We start from the raw sequence: 22,093 nt of genomic DNA on the forward strand, positions 1-22,093 counted from the left end.
ATTATTGATATTATTATTATTACTCTCATTCTCTTTGTTCATTTGGAAAAAAACTATACAGCTGTATACTGTGTGAAATCGATAGCAATGGATTGCGTATGTCTCCCATGCCATTTCTTATTGAAATGTAGGCTAATACAGTATTTACAGGAGGATTTTTGTGACTTTATTGCTGCAAACAGAGCTAGTTCAGTTTGCTGAATGGCTCTAACAATTGTAACGGAGTGAATTATGCAGCACTTGGTATGGGGTTAGTGGATCAGCCTCTCTGTACAAAGCGCATCCCTGAGGCAAGCCTGAGGGACAATGACATTATCCAAATGACACAACAGCAGCTTGCAGGCAGCTGATTAAATGGGCTTTGCGGTTTGGTTCAGGCTCAGGAATGGAAGTTGATTTCAGCGAATTAATTTAGAGCGATAGGATTTCAAGGTGCACCCGAGGAACATGGAGCTGCTGCTGTTGTCCTCGGTGGAAATATACTCAGATAGCAGGCAACTGGATTTGATTCCTAAAGGTATTGGTGTGAATGTGTTCAGTCATTTCTGCATGAAAGGCTTAACTATGGTGTTAATTGTTCTTTTCAACGTGCTGAGACATTACAGAAATGTATTGTGCAAGGACGACATCATGGTTCAGATTTTCTTGTATATGTATGTGGAGAATGGATGGGTTTGGGTTTAAATATGCATATGCACACATATGTGTTTGTATATGTATATATGTGCCTTTGATTGTAGTTGTGTACATGTATTCACAGAACAAGTGTTGGTCTGATTGTTACTTAGTTATGCAGTGTTATAATAAATACTAGCACCAAACCTGTCCAGCAGGCACAATAAGAAAAAAAAAACATAAATAAATAAAAAGATTCTTCTGCAAGATATTAATACAGATTAACATTATGGAATTCATGGTCAACTCCACATGTAACTGAATGACTGCATTTACCATTATTACTGGCTGTTTTCAGAAAGAATATATCTGTATCATCCTGTAACTGATCTGTTTGGCATGCACTATCATAATATTGTAGTGCTGTCTGCTCTCTGTATAAATTGCTTAACAATATAGATTAATGTAGAATATTAGAAAGAGATAGCGGGTGCTGTGCTTTGATTGGCTCCTTGTGTAAAAGAAGGAGTGAGGGGCGTGAAATGGGGGGGTCCTTTGAATAAATCCTTACTAGGCAATTTTCAGTTCATAATCAGATTGTGTTGACCCATAATTTGTAGTGAGCTGAACCAGTGTTAAACTAACAATGAATACAGTAATAGCAAAATGAATGTATTCATTGAAACTGCCATTCTCTTGGGGGATTTGCTGCTGAAAGTTTTGGGCAACTCGCTAACAGTGCGTCAGTGGTAATAATAAAGGAGCTTTGATCTCCAACGTGGCCCACAGTGTAGCTCAATGCAGTTATATGCCTTGGGTTGATGAGCGTTTCTCAACAATTGTGTGCTCTAACAACTGTGTACAATTGCCAGGTTTATTGGAATATGAACTTACAGAACCATTATTCCATCCTTATTCCATTCCATTATTCCAGCCTTACCACTGTGGTATTAATCCTTGTATAATTCAGCCCTCCATTAATACTCTGCATTGTAGGGTAAGATTGACTTTTAGTGGATGGCTGAGGACAGAGGGGAAAATATATTAATAAAATCCTAAGTGCTTAAGTGCTAAGGTTAGTTAATGTAAAGGGTTCAGACTTCAAGCATTCAAACAATATAGCTTTATATGTGTCCGAGGGGAGTCATTACAAAAAGTCAGCCTGGTATATTTTTGACTGAACTTTATTTGCAGTACAAGTCACTGATAATATGTATGAGCACAACATGATAGTGCCTTTTGAACACTACCCCTTCGACTTATGAAACAAATTATAGGAAAAGTAGTAAATAGCAGTGAAGAAAACATGGTAGCCTACATCACAAAGACAGAAACTGAAAATTACTGGGGAACAGATTAAGAAATGATGGCACTAGCTGCTTTCTATCTCCCAGAGACTCTTTACATCCACCTAATGGAAACCTACCAAGTACTGGATTTATCTTACAATATTTGTGGGTGTGTCAGCTCTGAAATCCGGGCTAAGGTGTAGTGCATGAAGGACTGTTGAAGAGAAGACAATAGCTGAAAACCAGTGGAAAGTCTTGTGACTCAATGTGGTCATAGGTTTAGTACCTGAAACTAGGGGACTTCTTAGGGGTTTTCAGGTTGTGACAGATTTGATTGATCTTTTAATACAAAGGCAATAAGAGAGTCAATTGTACACAAAGCACTGAAGTGTGACATTTGAGTAAGGTTTTTTCCTCCCACCATTTGTATTAGCTGTTGGACTTAAGCCCTTTGTCAGATCTATCAGTTGTGGTGGGGTAAAAGATCTTGACTGGAACTATGTGCAGCTCTGTTCGATTTGGACTATTAAACTGCCAGGATTAAAAGTGATGTAACATCCCAGTAAACATAATTTGGATTTATTAATTCATCATTTTGCTTGAGATTTCAATGTGTGTGTCTATGAGCTGGTTCACAAGAATGGAAAGATAGCCTGACAGGAACCCTGTTATTTTCATCTTCAAATCCTGTGATGTCCATAATCAGTAAATTAATGTCACGAATGCCCACAATGGTAATACCAATCTGCATGGTTACCTTTAAATGATTACTTTTGGGTGCAGGGTTTGGTGTTGAAAACCCATACACTGAAAGAGCTGATTGTGAATTCTGACTGTAATGGGTGGGAGAATTTTCTGAAGTATGAATGTTTCATGTATGAATGTTAAACTGTGAATAGTCCTCTGATGTGGTGGGTGACAGCAGATGTGATTCTGAAACTTTTTTGTTTTATTCCCCTTTACCAGCTCAAATCGAAATTATTCCTTGCAAGATCTGTGGAGATAAATCATCAGGAATCCATTATGGTGTTATAACGTGCGAAGGCTGCAAGGTAAGCTCTCTCGTAAGCATTGGGCGGCTCTCCTACGTGCTGTCATTACAGTTTTGCTGATTGTTACAGTGACTTGTCTTTTGTTGTTGTTTTTTTTACTATGTTCTTTTCCGTGACTCAGAATAGCTTGAAAAAAATGCCTCCTTCTGGAATTTGAAGTTTAAATTTCAAAAAGTAGTACTGATCTATTAGAAGAGAAACTGCATTATTAAACTGGTGAAGTTTTGTACGCTCTAATGAGACATTTTCATAACTCTGACTGAATTATTATTTGTTTTTTGTATTGTTTTATAACCAGTTCTAGTTTTTTTTTTAAACCTAAGCATTCTGAAAACTTGTAATTCACAGATGACAATGTGCCCTCTTCTCAGCTCACGCTTAGGAATACAGTATTTTCTTGAATGCCTTTAATATTTGACCTTACCTTTTTTGTAATAATTTGTAATTCTTAAAATAAGTAGCCAAAATTGAATGCTTTCAGGGGAATTTTTAAACGCCTTGGTTTTTGTCATTCATCTTTAAAGAAGAAAATTCATACAATAAAATCCCAACTCATTCGCAAGAGAGAAACTTGGTTATTTCAATTTTGTATCCCTTTCTTGTCAATGCTTTCAACAAGCAAATGATTAGTACTCGTAAAGAATACAGTGCCTTTGTTCTTCATCGTTTGTGAAAGACGGGGCCTTTCAGCAACAAAACCATCTTCTCTCTCAGGCGTAGGTTTAAATAAAACGAAAGCAGCAGAATAAAGTGCTGAAATGTATCTTTAATGATTGCTAATTACTTCAGGCATAGTAGCACTTAATGATATGTGCAAGTACATGAGTTCTAACCATAAATCACAGCATTATGAAAAAGTCCTGCTTGTCACCAGCAGTTATACCCCAGTTTCATTATGGCTGCCATTAGAAGGCAACTTGGCAGCTGTCAGCTGTTTTCTTGTAATTAAACAGCCAATGAGCAACTAATTAAGACATATGTGTATTGAGCAGTCGAATGGGGTATGTTAATGATTTGCTAGAATCAATTCATTAAGTACAAAATTGTCAAATGATGAAGCGTCAAATCAGTGTGCAAGCCCTCATTGCTTCAGTGACTGAAACGTATTAAATGACAATCGTGACCTCACCACAACACATCATCGGCTACCCCCACTTTCGCTTTTAACAGATTGCAGCTGAAGGAACAGTAACAGCATATGGTGGTTGGCTGCCTCTAAAATGCAACATAAATATCTTCCACTCACAGCCCCCTAAAATCACACAGCAATGTTCAGGAGAAAGCCTGTGTCAGGATGGCATGATGCAGTTGGATTTATTCTCGTTGGCACCAGAGGCCTGACTCTGTGTGTGAATCATTGTGACTTAAAGGATTCTGGGATTGCTGTATTTGAAGGGCAAACATCTATTTTCCAGCACGCACCAATGTAAAGTCATTTAGATCACTACAGGACAACTGGACTGAGGGCATTTCAAATATTAGTCAGTTCTTAAAAATAAAATTGAAAAGGCATTGTAAGGTACTTTACTTAGTTCAAATGATCTTAAAATATTAAAAATTAGACATGTTCCATGTTTGCCTTTAAGGTCCCTGTAACTGTCTGCCACTCTGAGATTTTCAAGCCATCTTTTTGTGCATTGTTCCCCAGGGCTTCTTCAGGCGAAGTCAGCAAAGCAACGCCACCTACTCTTGTCCCCGCCAGAAGAACTGTCTGATCGACCGGACCAGCCGCAACCGCTGTCAGCACTGCCGGCTGCAGAAGTGTCTGGCGGTGGGCATGTCCCGGGATGGTACGCGCTAGGGCAGGGGACTCTGGGTGACACCTGGACTTTGTATAGCTAGCAGGAGGCTGACCAAATGATATAAAAACTTATGTCACAAACCAACGACACAGGACTACTGTATACAGGACTGACCCTACGTTTTTGTTTTTTTTCGAATTGAACTAATTAATACCTTAATTGGAGTATTCTAACACTTTTCAAAGCCAATTGTACTTTAAAGAACACTTTAAGACCTGATGCAGGTGTGGACTGCTGATATGTTCTCATTAAAAGTGTTTGGCATCATAGTTTCTGCTCAAAGAATTCTCCTCCTAATGATGCCCATTTTTAAATTGCCTATTTAAGTCACATTATTAGCCCAAAACATTATTCTCCTCCTCTTCCTCCTCCTCCTTCTACTATTACTATAATGTATAATGGGTTGTTTTGGATAAAGTACATGTACTGTGCTCAATAAATATATGAATATAATCAGCACTGTGCAGTCCTTACCCAGTAGGTCTGCATTCACAATATCGCACCTAATTTCTTTTTACTATTATTAAGTTCTTATTACTATTATTTTTGTCATTGCATTTGCCTTCTTTGCACTTGTTCCTAATGGCTGAGAGGTGGTGCGGTGAATTGTGTGAGACTGGTTTTGTTAGGTGTGAAGGGCAGGCTGTTGCTCTAATCAGGCCAGCCCTTCCGAGTCTTTGAGCTGCTCTCTGAGACAAGCAGGACAGGCAAGGTGACTCACGACTGCACTGAACACACAATTCCCTATCTATGTTGAAGTACCTACTTTTTAAGTGTTGGCAGAATTACATTATTTTTTTTCCAGCTCTGTTGGCAAGATAGGCAGTAAAAGGGTTATTACATCTTTGGAAAACACCCCGTAATGAACAGATTTTTCCTGTTTTAATTTCATGCAAGTTTCAATAGCCTGTGGTGTGTCTTCAGTGATGCTCTGCTGTGCTTCTCCCATTCTGACTGTCTGTACCTGTAGATATTGCTGCTTAAAAGGTGTCTCGAGGCTAATCCGCAGGAATCGTGGAAGGCGGTATAGAAGGATGATCAAGCTGTAGTGCCCTACTGTATAATGGGTATCAGAGCACTGTGCAGTGTGTATTGCCTTCTCCACCAACACTCTCCCTGACAGCCAAGTGGAACAGGTCTAGAAGCTATTTCAGTCTGAACAGAAACAACCAGTGGGGGTACACAGAATGTTTCTTTTAAATGTATCAGTCAAGCAGCCATAGAACATATGCCTAGAATTACCCTTGATAAAGTGTACCACAGTAAATCTGTTTTCAGTTTATTCATTTGTTGTACTAGTGTTTACTATACCTCTTCTTGCCATCTTGCCAGCTAGAGTAAGCTCTGACAATGGTGCCCAAGTCAGATTGAGACATTCTAATGGGTGTCCATTATGGGGATAACCAACCCAAAAGTGAGAAAAGGAACAAGGGAGTAATTCAAAGCCTCTGTCTTTACCTCCGCAGCGGTGAAGTTTGGCAGGATGTCAAAGAAGCAAAGGGACAGCCTGTATGCCGAGGTACAGAAGCACCGGATGCAGCAGCAGCAGCGAGACCACCAGCAGCAGCCGGGTGAAGCGGAGCCACTCACGCCCACGTACAGCCTCTCCACCAATGGGCTCACAGAGCTGCACGACGACCTCAGCAGCTACATTGACGGCCACACGCCAGATGGCAGCAAAGCCGACTCAGCCGTGAGCAGCTTCTACCTGGACATCCAGCCCTCGCCCGACCAGTCTGGACTTGACATCAACGGCATCAAACCAGAGCCTATCTGCGACTTCACGCCCGGCTCGGGGTTCTTCCCATACTGCTCCTTCACAAATGGGGAGACCTCCCCCACAGTGTCCATGGCAGAGCTAGGTAAGGGGAGAGAGGAGGGGGACTGGTGTAGGAACATTGGGGGTAAAAGACGCCAAGGTAGTTTTAAAATAGCAGGAAGTGGAAAAAACTCATCTCAAGGACTCATTAAAAACATTTTTTTGTAATTAGTTCCTATTAATTAGGGCCAATCAAAATCCAACGGGGCATACGTCAAGGGAAATCAATATTTCTTTATAGTTTCCCTAGTGCTTTAGAACCCTTTTCTTTTAACAAATGTCTTTTAAAAATGATTAATTTTTTTTTTCCTAAGAGCAAGAATGACCTTTGTTTCTGTGAATAATGTCGTGGTTCTCGCCTTACTTTTGCATTACGTTTTTGTCGTCATTTGATTTAGTTCACCTTTGCATTGGGGTTCCTGTAGACAACAACAGGAAGTGGTCCTTCAGTTAGTTTGTTCAATAATCTGAAAAACACATCAACAGCCACCCAAATTCTCTGAACTGAGGGTTATTAATCAAGAAATAAGTACTTTTTTTTTTGGTGCGGTATGGTTATAAACTAATCGTAACACTGTTAACTGTTAACCAGTTCTTTTTGGGTAATCTGAGTTAACATTTGTTTTTGTTTTTGTTTTTGCTCCAGAACATCTGGCACAGAACATCTCGAAGTCTCATATGGAAACATGTCAGTACTTAAGAGAAGAACTACAGCAGATGACCTGGCAGGCTTATCTGCAGGAAGAAGTGGAAAACTACCAGAGCAAGGTACACAATACCCCCGAAACACAGTATTCCTTTCTCTTTTTCTTGTTTTTTTGTGTATTTGCAATCCCCATAAAAGAGTTAATAAATATGTGTGTGTTTTGTTCTTTTCCCCTGCTTTAGCCCCGAGAGGTCATGTGGCAGCTTTGTGCAATCAAAATAACAGAGGCTATTCAGTATGTGGTTGAGTTTGCCAAACGCATTGATGGATTCATGGAGCTGTGTCAGAATGATCAAATAGTGCTTCTTAAAGCAGGTGCGTTACAACACTGTATTTTCTCTGTGCCAGATATATTGTAGCACGATCGTCAGCAAGCGATTCACTCTGTCTGTTTTTTAGCCACCTTACCGAACCTTGAAAATGAAATTGTATTCTGTAGTCTATTTGAATGAATATTATAATCAGCAGATCCATATTTCTTGTATTTTCAGAGCAATGGGAAATAAGCATTCCACTATTCTCCTCTTGACAAACTAGAATAAGAAATGTAACTTAAATGTGTTCTTGTTAGAGGTAAAATATAAGACTTTATATCTTGCTATAGATGGGCCTGTGGTTTTTCAATAATGCTCTTTTCTATTACATTCGAAATATTTTGAGATCTTTAACTCATGTAGAAAACGCCCTACAAAGAGCAGAACAGCATAGTAATAAATCCCCTCAGTTACAAGTGCAAATACAAGACCTTCATTACATAGTACTTTTGTGTGTGTGTGAAAAGCCTAGGGCAAAGGCTGGGAAAAGGTGGGCAGCTCAAAACAACACATACAAACTCTCTGACAAAGCCTATCAAAGCTATTGAATAGTGACCTGACATGGTACACTGCCACTGTATACAAGGGCATTGTAGACTTTAGTAAATAATATGACACTGCTGAGCTGCTTTTCTAGAGCTGGGGGGATAAAGCCATAGTTATTTCCTATGATGCCTTTTTGTTTACAGTAAACACAGGGTGTAACATGGTGTAAGAAACGCATCAAAGGAAATAACAGTGGTTAAACCATTGACTCCTTAACACAGCACTTATTTCCTTCTTTGTATTTTGCACCAGTTGCTGTCAGTTCATATGAGAAAACAAATCACTCCTCATTACACAGAAAGTCATTCTTGTGGGTCTTGTTTGTGTGGATTTATCTGGATTTCAATCACATTAGCGGTGCTGATATTAATAATGAATTGGGGGGCATCCAGATAACTTCACATTTAACCTTTCAGTTGTTTTATAAGCACAGTGATTTTCATTTCACTGTTGCTCTTCTAACCCACCCCTAAGAACATCTTTCTAGTTGTTTAAACTGATATTTGAAGAAATGCCCTGGGATACACGTGTACTGCCTGCTCTAGGACCTCCAATAAACATCAAAGTGTTGCTATTTTATTACTACTAGTAGTACCAGTAATAAAATAAAAAAATGTATTAGACTTTGACAAAGACATGGGATTAATTTCTAAAAACACTACTACTTTATAAGTATTATTAATACTATTTTGCCTTTATCACTATATGTAGGATATGTACATTTTAGCTGTATAACTAACCCTTTCTACCACATTGTTAATTAATATTCATCATCTACTTAGACATTAGAAAGAAAAAGAACAGAAAGGCTTGACACATATTGGGGATGGAGTGGAGATTAATATCATGACTGCAAATCTCAGGGTCTTATCACTGGAGGACCTACAGCTGTTCATTCTGCAAAGAGAGGCAGGAAAAAAGTAATAAAAATAGTAATTCCTTGTTTCCTGCCATCCGTAGGTTCTTTGGAGGTTGTGTTTGTGAGAATGTGCCGTGCCTTTGACTCTCAGAACAACACAGTGTATTTTGATGGAAAGTATGCTGGTCCAGAGGTGTTTAAATCATTAGGTGAGTATTTGATTTCAGTTGAATGGACACGCAAAACTCTTTAACCTTCAACAGTCGTGTTTGTACACACTGTCACTTAGCAGAGGTTTTCACACGTCTCTGTGATGAGAACATTTCTTCCTCTTCTGCGTTACTGTGTATCCTCCACCAGACCAGTCACAACCTTGTTTCTATAAATTGAATAGCTGACAGAGCAGGACAATCCACACTGTTAAAGGCTAAGGCAGTGGCCATTAGAACAAATTATCAAATTCAGTGTTAGAGGGCACAGGCGACTCGGTCAGCTTACCATTCCTAAACCTCACAATACAACTTGTAAGTTTGATTTTGTGCAGGAGGGAAATTTTGGGTTTGGGACAAGAAGTGTTTGTGTGTGTGTGTCTTTAATGCAGGATATAGTGTAGGAAGATGCAGCCGCAATGAGGGAAAAAATATTTTTGATAATGATTCATTATTATTATTGTTCTTGTTGTTGTTGTTGTTATGATTTTTACTAATTATTCTGTTTGTCGAGTCTACGTAAATTAAGTGAGCTGGAACGTAAAGTGTTTCACGACTTTAATTGGGTACATCTCGGTTCCCCATGTGTGGCTTGGTTGATAAAGAACAGTGCTGTTGTATTAAGTATCATGTGTGCATGACCACGCTAACAAGTATGCCACTGTTCTGAGTGCTGCCGAATGGGGCCGTGTGTCTTTTGTGAATTGCCAATAATTGATTTAACAAGAATATGTAGAAATAGTGACCTCATTCCAAGTTACGTAATTACAAACTGGTGCCAAAATATGATTAGTCTTTGCAGATTTTGCAAAAAGACATGTTTATTATGCCGTCAAAGTGAAGTTTATATGCAAGCACACTTCACCCTTAAAGCCTTGATTGCATTGTCATTCATGTTTTGCATGTGTGTGTGTGTCTTTTCCCAGGCTGTGATGACTTGATCAGCTCTGTGTTTGAATTTGGAAAAAACCTGTGTTCTATGCACCTGTCTGAGGATGAGATTGCATTGTTCTCAGCGTTTGTATTGATGTCTGCAGGTAAGCAATTCATGAAGCCATTTAATATGTACAGTATGGATTGATATACTTGAGTAGGGTTTCCACTGCTGGAGCCAGCTGAGCAGCATTGCTGTGCATTTTACCCAGATCATTTCTGCAGCACACTATATTTCTATTTCTATAGAATTCACTTTATATTTCCACCTGCTTTTCTCTGCAATTGGGAATTACCACTTCATGTTTCAGATTGATGCTCAGTATGTGACCTCTGATCGCATTGTTTTCACCCTTATCACCAGATGATCCTCTAAGCAGGTGTTGTGTATCTACTGAACGTTTGCAGAAGGGTTCAGTTGTTTTATTTTTAACTTGCTTGCTTGCTTTACTGATTACATAAGGACTAACTGTGACTCTTTGAATGGAATCTGTGCTGGTGTTTCCAAAGCCCATGAGAGCTCTAGTGCCAAAGCTCAGCTTCTGGTGCCTCTTAAGCCATTACTATGATTATCAAATGTATATGAGAAATGTCTTATCAGAAAAATGAGACAGGGACCTTTTCTGAATTGTATTTCTAGATCGTTCTTGGCTTCAAGAAAAGGTGAAAGTGGAGAAGCTTCAACAGAAAATACAGCTGGCTCTGCAGCACGTTCTGCAGAAGAACCACAGAGAAGATGGGATATTAACAAAGGTAGAGCCCTGATAAATGCCTTGACTTAATTGTGAACTGCATTTATTTACTGTCAGGGGTTCCTAGTACTTCAGGTTTAAACTTTAGTTTTTCAAGTTTAATATTAGGTGAGCTGTACAAATGATCTTGGCAATATGTCATTTTAAATGCAGGAAACAGTTCTGCCAGGGGCATTGGCTAGATTTATTCCTATTTCGAATATATATATTTAAAATCATGGAATTTGGATCCGCACTGAATTTTAAAATGCAGTTCTCAGCCTGTTTCCTGTTCTGTCAGCTTTGTTGCACTATCATTGTAGGAGCCGCTATTTTACTCCATGTAATCCTAAGGGATTTTTCTTTTTAGGAAAGTGTCAGTATTATTTCGAGCATTGAAAAACATGACACTGACATGTAGCGAGCTCTTTAAAGAGATCTATTAAAAGCTTTGTTTTAAGAGTTACATTAAGCCAAGTATTCTCGACACAGTGCTGCAGTTGGATTTACATATTTCATGAATATTGTTTAGTTTTATAAAAGATAAGTGAAATCCTTAAAGCTTTCAGCATGTAGCCCCTAACCCTTCATATATAAACTTGATAAGCAGAATAACCAGTTTTTTTATTGTTGTTTATTTTGTTTTTTTTAATTCACAGTTGATATGCAAAGTGTCTACACTGCGAGCATTGTGCAGCAGGCATACAGAGAAGTTGACGGCTTTCAAAGCAATATACCCGGACATTGTGCGCGCCCACTTTCCTCCCTTATATAAGGAGCTTTTCGGCTCGGACTTCGAGCAGTCGATGCCTGTTGATGGGTAAAAGCCTCCCACTCGTGTGAACGCTGTCTGGAATGTTGGAAGAACCAGAGCTGAATGAATCTGAGACACTTTATGGTGCCCTGCACAAACCAGGAGAGCCGACACGCTGCACAATTTGGGGGGATTTTTTATTTTATTTTCCATTTTGTGGATGGGGGTGGGGGTGGGATCCAAAGCCAATGGGAAAGGAGAGGTAAAACAAAAATCAAGTAAGACTTCTTTATTTAACACTGAACTTGGCCTTTTCATGCATATCGTTTACATCTCGGCATACCTTGTCCAACTGTGAACATTTTCAAACCAGATATTGAATGGAACTGATACAGAATTGGCAAGATGTTTGTATATAGGAAATAAAAATAACAATAGGGATACTGGTTTATTCATTCCCAATCCCATGAAACAATGTCATTTTTAGTAGATTAATGTCAGTACTTATATCCATGTTCCATTGCCTTAGCACTTCTCAAGCCTTTCCCTCAGGGTTATATATTTTTTTCTTTTTGGTCAATGAAGTTGAAATAACTGCAGCTACTGGCTATCTGTTTCACTCTTGATAGAGGACTCTGTTTAAAAGCTCACTTCAATACAGACCTTTGAGAGCAATGCATGATTCACCTAGTCCACTGAATCAGGGTTGATTTGGCACAATCATGTTTGGTTTTCGTATTTATTCTATTATTTTGATTGTTATTCACTCCAGAATTCATTGAGAAAATGGACCCGAAGGCCTTTCCCACATGGGGATGACTCTTGGGCATGTCTACAGAAGCCAATAAAGAAATAATTATGTTTTGGAAACTATATGCATATATTGGTCAAGTTCAAAACCTTTTTTTATTATTATTATTTTTTTATTTTATTTTATTTTGTTGTATGCAGTGCTCGGAATGCAAACTCAAAATGATTCAGAGAGTTGAGAGAGCACTGTGGTGTGGAGTCCGCCTGTCGGCGATCGTGATATAAACTGCACCTTTCTATGGACAATCGTCTAAATGAAATGTAGAATTCTGGTAATTCTAGTTTAAACATAAAGACTTTAGCTGTCAAAGACTCCATCCTCCATGGTTGCATAGTGAAATCATGTAAGGCCATCTGCTATTAATCCTTCACTGGGGAGGTGTCCTTGTAAAACTGAGGGTACCAACAGAAAAAAAGGGTCCATTACACCAGTTTTATAATGTACTACAGGGTATACAGTCATAAGTACTTACTATACAGAAAAAAGTAATGTTTATAGATTCTATTTTAAATAACATGTATGATATTAGTAGTTAGAATATTCTTTATTGTTGAATTGATAAGGCACTTTTATTTGCACCTTTCTTTTATTTAAGACTTGTGTATTACCTAGTGATGTGTTGCATGTGCACAAGAAATACAAGTTTAACCACAGATCTGTGGAGGGTAGTCCAGAGAGACATAGATGCTGCTGAATTCCTTGGGTTTTGCTGTGTGGATGTTGAGAAAGCTGGACGCTGCTGAGGTTAGGAGAAGCAGATACTTCACCTCATTTTTAATCCATTACCTTCATTCAGTAAGGATTGCTGTTGACATTCTTTTCAAATACTGCCTCACACACACATTTCCCCTCTAGATTGATATAAACAGTACCAAAAATTCATCGGTGACAAAAGGATGGTTTAATAGTACATTTGGTCTAAACTCCTGTCTTAAGCACAAGCTTATTTTTAAGGGAATGGACAAACTTAGATGTTATCTGTTCCATTGTATCCCTTTGCCTTTTCCACACTGTCCCTAAAGTTCTAAACTCTGGGGCCTCAATAATAACATTGAGTGAATAATGTTGCTGTTTTTTGTATTTCTTTTTAAAGGTTCTCAGAACAAAATAAGATAAGCTTTCATGGGTAGAAAAACCTTAACCATTCTGTCCTGGTAGATGATTTTCAAACACTCTCACCCCCCTCTACAGCGAGACCGTCTGATATGCAAGTTTTGTCAGTGGGTATTACTCTGCACTGCATCATTGTATTTTTATTTTTTTTTATTTTTTTTAAGACCCTTTAATGAAACTGCTTTAGTTTTCACAGCTATAGATTCATTCTGGAGTTTCCAATGTCCCAGTAGTACTGTGAATGTGACCCAGCTTTCAAGTTGATCAAATATTTCCAAAACGCTCTGTTGTTGTCACTAGAATGGGCTCCACCTGAGTTTAGTATTTGCCCGGACCCCTTTGTGTAGCTTGACTGTAAAACCAAAAGAGCTTTTGGCAATGCACCTTGAAGACTACTGATACTTATCAGAAGAAAATTGCCATCATAATAATAGGCTGAACTGGTTAAAAAAATAATTAAGGAAGTCAGCTATTTTGGGTGATCTCCATTGGCTCCTCTTGACAGGTTACATAAAGACGATGCATTATTCCTTTAACTGTCACTCGCGGACACTGCCAGAGACCTACAATATTTTTGGGTGATGACTCCTCACTCAAGAAAAGGTGCTCCAATTAAGATTTCCCCCACAAAATAATGACAGCTCAAAGCAAAACTGTCAACCGCCTTGGTGAGCAGGGAGGCAAAGGGTTAATGCATACGAATTCGAAACGCAGTCAAAAGGAGCAAATAAATTGAGCTGCCCACGTTGTGATCGGTCTAGTAAAGAAACATGTCAGCTCTGCTTTACTTCAGCAGATAAGCTGCCTATTAGTTCTGCAGATAATTATTATTTTATCCAAGCGTGCCACCTAATGGCTAAAAACAAAATGGCAGCCTTAATGTGTTCTTAAAGGTAATAGAAAAACAAACATGTTCCAATAAGAGCTTGTTAGTATTATTATTATTATTATTATTATTATTATTATTATTATTATTATTACACAGACAAAACATTTTCTTGTGAACATCAGCAGTCCTATTTACAGTATAATGTCCAGTTATTCTTTTTGGTTTTTCTTACAATCTCACCCTCCACTCCTTGTGTGCAAGTATGTGTGTAAGTGTATATGGGGGGGTTGATTTGTTTGTTTGTGTGTGTGTGTGTGTAGCTGCTTCTCAATAGTTAGGTGTTAGTCAATGACAACATCTGACAGTCAACAGTAAAAAGACAGGAGACAGAAATACAATATCCAAAGCCTTGTCTGGTTGAAAAGTTTCTATTTTTGTAACCCTTGAACAAGAGAGATTACAGGTGGCACTTACAATATTCCTGCAATAATGAAATTAGACGTGATTTGTGTACAAAGGAAAGATTTTTTTTAATGCAAGACAATGATAGGAAGTACTATTTTCTAAATGTTTTGGGGGGGTTTGTTTAGGTTAGGTTTTATTGTTTGTTCTCGCCAGAACTTGTCTAAATGTCTTTATGAACCTTTTTCATTTGTACCCGGATGTGCCATAGTAGGTGCTTGTGTTTTCTCTGTGTCAATGAGACAAGTGTTTTTTGTTGTTGTTGTTGATGTGACATTCCAAGAAACAAGAAGCATGAATTCTGTTGGAATAATAATAGTTAGGGTTTGTGAGTAGGAAGCTTTGTATCACGGTTGCTTTTTTGCACATGACCTTCATTCCTCAATAGTGCAATATGTGCATAACTCACTTGTTATGTACTGTTATCCCTCAGGGAAAATAAATAAATAAATAACAGTTAATTTTACAGTTTATTTTCTGTTGAAGTTGTTTTTGTTGTAATTGTTATTGTTGCCGTTCTATTTTATCCTCTTTTGGTTTCGTTTGTTTTGCTAAGGAATGTCAATTGCATAGTTCAGTCAGGTTCCCCACGCAGCAGCCAGTAAAAGATGCACATATTAGTCTTTGTGTTTATGTTGTTTTTAGTTATGTACTTTGGTACTGGGTCCCCACTACTCAAACGTAAAGCGGCCTTCAAAAATATTAAGATCTGCCTGTTTTTCCTAATATTTTCTTCTAAAAAGCCAAGAACAGAACAAGATTATCAATATAGAAAAAGATGATATGGCACACTGAGCCCCCACCTTTGCTGAATCAATATATCAGATGATTTTGAATATATTAGATTCATGCTAAATTCCCATTGGAAATAGATTTAAAAAGTAAAATCATGCTAAAAATATTATACATTATATAGTATATTTGGAACATATTACTACATTTTGTACTAATATTAATCTTTTAATTGTTTTAATACATAATTATTTATTTATTTATTTATTTATGTTGTGCTACATTTACATTTTTAGATTAAGTCCTGGCAAGTTTTTAACCCTTACATCACAGTTCATGAATTAGAGTTAGAGGAAAATTTACATTTTCAAATGAAAAATACAGATTTCCATTAGATTAATATATATATCACACACACACACACACACACACACACACAGATACACACACACACACACACACACACACATATATATATATTTATGTGTGCTTCAATGGCATAAAAAATACCACTAGGAGGATTGTATGTTTCATGTTCTGCTTTGTTCTAGGCTTAAAGAGAATATTTTACCCACTATAGTATGTACAGAATTCTAAATTTCTATTATTTAATTGTCATTACAGTGCCACCCCGTAAACAAATTATCATTGTACTCCTAAATCCAAACTATGAATGACAATCCACATTAATATAAACATTTGGCCCATTGTTTGAGCTAGGAATTATTTTTTTAAATGAATGCTCAGGGAAAATAGCATTAATGATTATTAGAGCAGGAGGCAGCCAATATGGACATGTTAGGTTTTGTCTTTGGCACTGTTCACTATGTTAAATTCATTGGGTTTCTTATTAAGGTCTTCAGCTACATTTTGAATGATTTTAGTTTCAAGATTAACAAGAGGTTCATAGCCTCGGGCAATATGCATTGTTTGCAGCATTGCATGCATTTTTAGCAGGAAATGTTTGGTTTATTATTGATCTTGTTGATGCTGCAGTTAATTGGGGTGTCTTTCTTGCACTTCTTGTCATGAAAGGCAACGGTTTTAGACGTAACATTTCCAGGCATTTTGAGTTTCTTTGTTTCTCAACTTCAGAGTTTGTATGTTATTTTGAGTTGTGTTCATCCCCCTACCATTAACTGAGGTGCATGAACAGAAAGCCATTAGGATTATAAGGGCCAATTCATTTCAGGAGCTAAAGTTATGGCATCAGTCTGTGTATCGAGAACCAAACTGAAAAAAAAAAGCAGAAATCAACAGGAGAGACTAATTAGAGTTATTTAATGGCCTATTTCAGTAACCCCTTCCTTAAGCTCATCCTACAATATATCAGCATGAAAATCAAGGTCAAAATGCACAAATTTAACAATATATAAACACTCACCGATATAAGAAGGTTCCCCAAGTCCTATTATTTTAGATACTATATAATTACTCAAAGGGACTATTAACCACAACAGTGTTAAATTAAATCTAAGTGAAGCAATATTCTCTGTTTTTACCAATTACAGCATGGGGGTAGGCTAGGTGCCAATACCCAGTACATTAATCTTGTACTTTTAGATAAATAAGTCACTGAACAATTACTGTAGCTATCAAATATTATGTTATTAAACCCACAGACTCATTTTCTTTCTCACAGAAAAAAATTAATGCCGCAAAACCTCAAAAGCTGTGTGTGTGTTTAGTCAGGCAAAGACCGCTCTTGTTCTATTTTCAAAAATAATACTTTGTTGATTGTAATTTGCTTTTTAACCTTTGTCATCGTTGTTATTTGTGTTATTTTATTTTTGGCGGGGGTGGGGTGTCCACTATACAGTGATTAAAACTTAGTGCCAAATGAATTTTCCTCTATGCTCTATCACGCTTATAGACATTATGCATTAGCTGTGCTGTGCATTACTAATACGGGTTCTAGAGGGTAATCCGAACTGCAGTGGAACCTCTTTTGTACAAACTGTGGTGAGATGAACACCCTTACAGATGATCTCATAAAACTGGTGCTAAACAAAATGTCTCCTTCAGTACATGAATGTGACGCACACCTCTGTAGTGCAAATCTAGGATAGCAACACCCATTTCCTGTTATCCCTATCACATGGTTTGTATGTCAGGAGTTCGTATAACATGACTGCATGTTAGTTACTACATGTACGGTTTATTATAAGCAATATAAATTGGAAACTGAAGCAGATTAAGGACTTCTTGTGTTTTTAACCTCACATTCATTGTCATCTGTGAAACTGGCAGTACTTGTATGTGGCTGTGGATATATGTTAGAACCACTTGCCCTAGAGCAGCCAAATCTGGCATCAAAATTCAGTTCTTAACCAGGATTTTGTAACAGATTCCTCACAGATATTGCTGTTCAGATTGTATTGCCGTTGGTGGGATTCAGTAGCCCTGCGATATCTTTTGCAGTTCATTGCGATACGGAGGACTCAGTAACTTATCCAGATGCACAGAATAAATGTGATAGGTGCTGTGCAATACTACTGTGTTCAAAATACTAAAGTACTACAATACTGGTATTGCATAATTACAACAACAAAAAAAGTCCAAGGATTATGTTTTATACCGTCCTGGTTCACTGAAGTTCAGTAAATTAATTAACAGTTTTTAATTAATGGGACTCTGTCATGATAGAAAGCCATTCCTTTTAAGTGGAATAGCTGTTAAGTGCTGCTACAAAACCAGTAGTGGCATGTCAGTCACTTCAGAATTTAATTGGTGAAAGAAAATAAAAAAATACAAAGAGGAACTGGATTTTAGTGCCAGATTTGGTCATCTCTGCAAATCCAGATGAATGGTATTGTCTTTCGTTTAGTGGTTGAGGGAACAACTGTATCTGGCTGCTTCCTTTGTCTGTGCTTGCTGTTTGTCAGGTGATCTGTGAGAGAGTGATGTCTTTGTAGCAGATCAGGAAGGCTGGCTGCTGGGATTCCCAGCTAGGAGTGTGCTTGTTTGTTTGCGAGTGTGTGTTTATAGACATAGGACGAACCCCAGACAAGGCTTTCAGGAGTTTAGAACTGCAGGGTCCAGTGGTGAGTTTGTAAAGTGTTTTCCCTTTTCTTCTCTTTACTTTTATTTGTATTAGTCTGTTTTATGGCACTTTTTAAAAAATAATAATACTCTCATTTTTCCAAAGTACAACAGGCGTAGTTATGAAAGTCAAATACATTTTGAATAAACATAACAAAAAAAACTTCTAGCCATAATCGAATGTCAAGCAATAATATAAATGTTGAATATTTTTTTTTGTGCATAGGTTTTAGACATCTGCATGTAAATACAACCTCTTATTTATCACATTGTTTTTCTTTTTTGTTTTATGTTTTTAAAAGAAAAATCTGTGTAAGCGACTGGTTCTGTTCCTATGTTGAGAACTAAGAACTTCAGATGGCCTGTATACATCTTTATTTCTCTGTCTCTCTCTCTCTCTTTCTCTCTCTCTCTCACTCTCTGCCTCTCTCTTTCTCTCTCTGCTTTTAATTCACAATATTTAATGTTATTATTGATCACATGTATAGAGTTAACTTTATAACTTCTGTCTGTATAGGTAAGAAGAAAATACTGCTATAAATGCCTACTCAGTGCAAATATTTATCTGTTGATTAAATACAACATGCTGTACAATATCTCTGTTTTAGTATACTACTCTCTTTTAGACTTAGTTTGATAGAGGTAGGGTGTGCTGAAATTTATTTTGTGTTATTCTGATGTGTGGTGCTAGGTAAGTTACTTTTGTGAACAAAACCTTGATTCCTAGACTAGGCCACCCAATTCGTCCTATTAATTTCACTGAGTATTGATGCATTATTAATATTAGTACTATTAATAATAAAATAAATAAATAAATACATGACTATGATACCCAGCAAGTACCTGTATCAGCGTGCTAGTCTTGGGATAAGGCTTTTCTTTGTTTTGTTTTGTTTTCTCACTTTAAGTTTATTAGCAAAGCAGTATTGGTTTAGCAAAAAAAAAAAAAAAAAAAAAAAAAAAAGGCAGATTCACAATATGTGTGTTTCAGATTTCAGAAAATGCCTTGATTTGACTTTTGGCTGTAAAACAGTATTGTGTTTCTTTTTCATCTCAGTGCAGTCCCTATTGTGAAAACCAGTGGCAGAAGTTGGCACACATGACCAGTGACAAGGATGGTTAAACTGCTTAAACAAACAGAGCGAGGTCCTACTTTCTTTTAAATGTGAAATTGTCTGAAAGCAGGACATAATTGAATTCCTTTACCTCAGCTGAGGAAACCAAAATTTAGCCTCAATTATTTACAATTCCGTGGCCTCCTTAACAAAACCAAACATCTTCAAAAGAGCAGTTTAGCAGCAAAGCAGCTTCAGACGCATTCGTTTTCACATTCAGGCAGTTTTCTAAAGGTTGCCTGCATGCATGTCCAATACCTTTCTGATGGACGTACAAGCAGACACCTCTCTTAAGTGTTATTATACAAAACTTTACAAGACAAATCATTTTCAGAGGTATAAACTTTTCTAGACCTTTAACATTCTTTTTGTAGCCAATATCAGCCAGAATATGCTTGCAATAATAAATGATAACCTCGTTCTGTGCATTGACTCAGGATGCACAAGTTCTATTTAATTGTTCTTATTTTTTATTTTTATGTTTCTCTTCAATGACGGTGTTTTTGCACACATTAGAAAATTCTGTCTGTCCTTGGTTTTGAACTGTTTCATACTCTGTCTTTACTATCAGCAAAACGTGTTATTTTCAATGTATGTATAACTGTCAAAACCAGTGAAACAAATAGTTATCTTATAATACAATATACTGTATATCATAATGGGTTAAGAAAAACTATATATTGTATTAACCAAAACTATATATATATATATATATATATATATATATATATATATATATATATATATATATATATAGTTTTGGTTGGTACAAACAAAAGACAGATGAAGGGTAAAGAGAGAATATCTCATTTTGTATTCTTAAGCAGACCAGAATAATATCACAGTGTTCAAATTTGCTATGGGTGCATTCTGGTTGACATTAGCTAGAAAAAAAAGATGATCAGTTCAATTCATACAGTAGTATGGATGTCTGAAAAAGAAAAGGACAATCCTCCTTGGATTTTATTGTGTTCAAGAAGAGTATCCAGATACAACTGGATGAACATTTGATCAAATACAGAAAATTGACTAATGCATTGTATTCCAATAATCCAAATGTGTATGTGTATGTAAATCCTTGACAGATGCATATAATACATTTCGATCATCTGTAGCACATTACTTTCTTAAATGTAAGATCAAGGAATAGTTAGGTTCCTTGCTAAAGCAGAAGCAGTCTTGGATCATACAGCCATGGCTATGGTTGTCACAGATGTGTGTGGCAGATGTTTTTGCTACTGATCTTAAAATGGGGACAGAGGATCATGTAACTTTTTATCCAGCTCTTTTAAATTCTCTTTAGGAGTAGTTTCTTCACAATAGTAGTTTTGCTCCTCCTTGTCTGATTCCTAAATATACAAAATACGTATTTTGATTCATTTTGTAAATACAGCTGTAAAGAAAATAAGAAATTTAATGTTGTCTTTTAAATACTTTTCATTCTAATATGAATGTTGTTATATTGTACTTAGAAACTGTACCTTTAATATTACCTTTATTAAAAGTGCATTGGACACATCGATTTTAGATGTGCTTTATGTGCTGTTGTCCCATAATAAAGATTACAGCTTGTAATGGGGTTCTTATTGTCTGTCTCCTTTATTACTGTATGTGTGAACTGGTTTAACTGCCTGAGATTAGCCTCCCATTAAAAAGTAATGAAGTGTGCTATTACTGCATCGTAGCTAACAATTCAATTACCAGAACCAACACTGTGATATACAGACAACATCAATTCTGCATAAATCTCCACATGCTCAGCTTTATCTCGACCACTTAGAGACATGTTTTGCTACTGTTGCAGAATACATTGTGGGGACCATACATTATATTACCAACAGTACTGGGACAACAGACAAACACTAAAAATCTGTGCACAGTGTTATTTTAATACGGTACAGGCCCACCCTTGGTTATAATTATAGCTGCAATCCTTTTGATAAATGGCCAGGGGAATACTGTGCCATTCCTCACAGAGAACAGTTTCTTTTGCAGTGATCTGTGCTTTTCTATGGGACTGAAGACTCTGACCAGGCAAATAAATGCATTAAGCGCTATACTTGAGCCACTGTATATAATAATTATAATAATTATAAGGTAATAGAATAGATCGATAGACCCTCACCATAAAATTCCATCAATCCACAGTATCGCAATACATATACTTATATACTTACTTACATACATACATACATACATACATACACGACCCCAGGGCTATAATTATCTATGGCACACAAGCCTGCTTTCCCATAGTACATATTATTTTATGTTTGCTTCTCGCCAGAGTCTCAAACTGTTGTTAATGATTTTTCAAAGCATTGTAAAGATGTGAGTAACAAACTGATTCCCTGAGTGTC

The 22,093-nt window shown here is 37.0% G+C and overlaps 1 protein-coding gene across 1 annotated transcript in view; it reads left to right on the forward strand.

Moving 5' to 3' along the window:
• The window catches only part of roraa (RAR-related orphan receptor A, paralog a), a 67,870-nt gene extending 46,558 nt beyond the window's left edge, over positions 1 to 21,312 (forward strand). Inside the window, exons 2-10 of the mRNA XM_066701868.1 lie at positions 2,871 to 2,956; positions 4,605 to 4,746; positions 6,225 to 6,620; positions 7,224 to 7,345; positions 7,466 to 7,598; positions 9,104 to 9,211; positions 10,138 to 10,248; positions 10,785 to 10,897; positions 11,535 to 21,312. Of these exons, the coding sequence (XP_066557965.1) occupies positions 2,871 to 2,956; positions 4,605 to 4,746; positions 6,225 to 6,620; positions 7,224 to 7,345; positions 7,466 to 7,598; positions 9,104 to 9,211; positions 10,138 to 10,248; positions 10,785 to 10,897; positions 11,535 to 11,699 (1,376 nt within the window). The 3' untranslated portion in view covers positions 11,700 to 21,312. The remainder of the gene's footprint in view (positions 1 to 2,870; positions 2,957 to 4,604; positions 4,747 to 6,224; positions 6,621 to 7,223; positions 7,346 to 7,465; positions 7,599 to 9,103; positions 9,212 to 10,137; positions 10,249 to 10,784; positions 10,898 to 11,534) is intronic.
• Positions 21,313 to 22,093: the final 781 nt, after the last annotated feature.

This window comes from Amia ocellicauda, chromosome 4 (genome assembly GCF_036373705.1).
Source record: "Amia ocellicauda isolate fAmiCal2 chromosome 4, fAmiCal2.hap1, whole genome shotgun sequence".
NCBI lineage: Eukaryota > Metazoa > Chordata > Actinopteri > Amiiformes > Amiidae > Amia > Amia ocellicauda.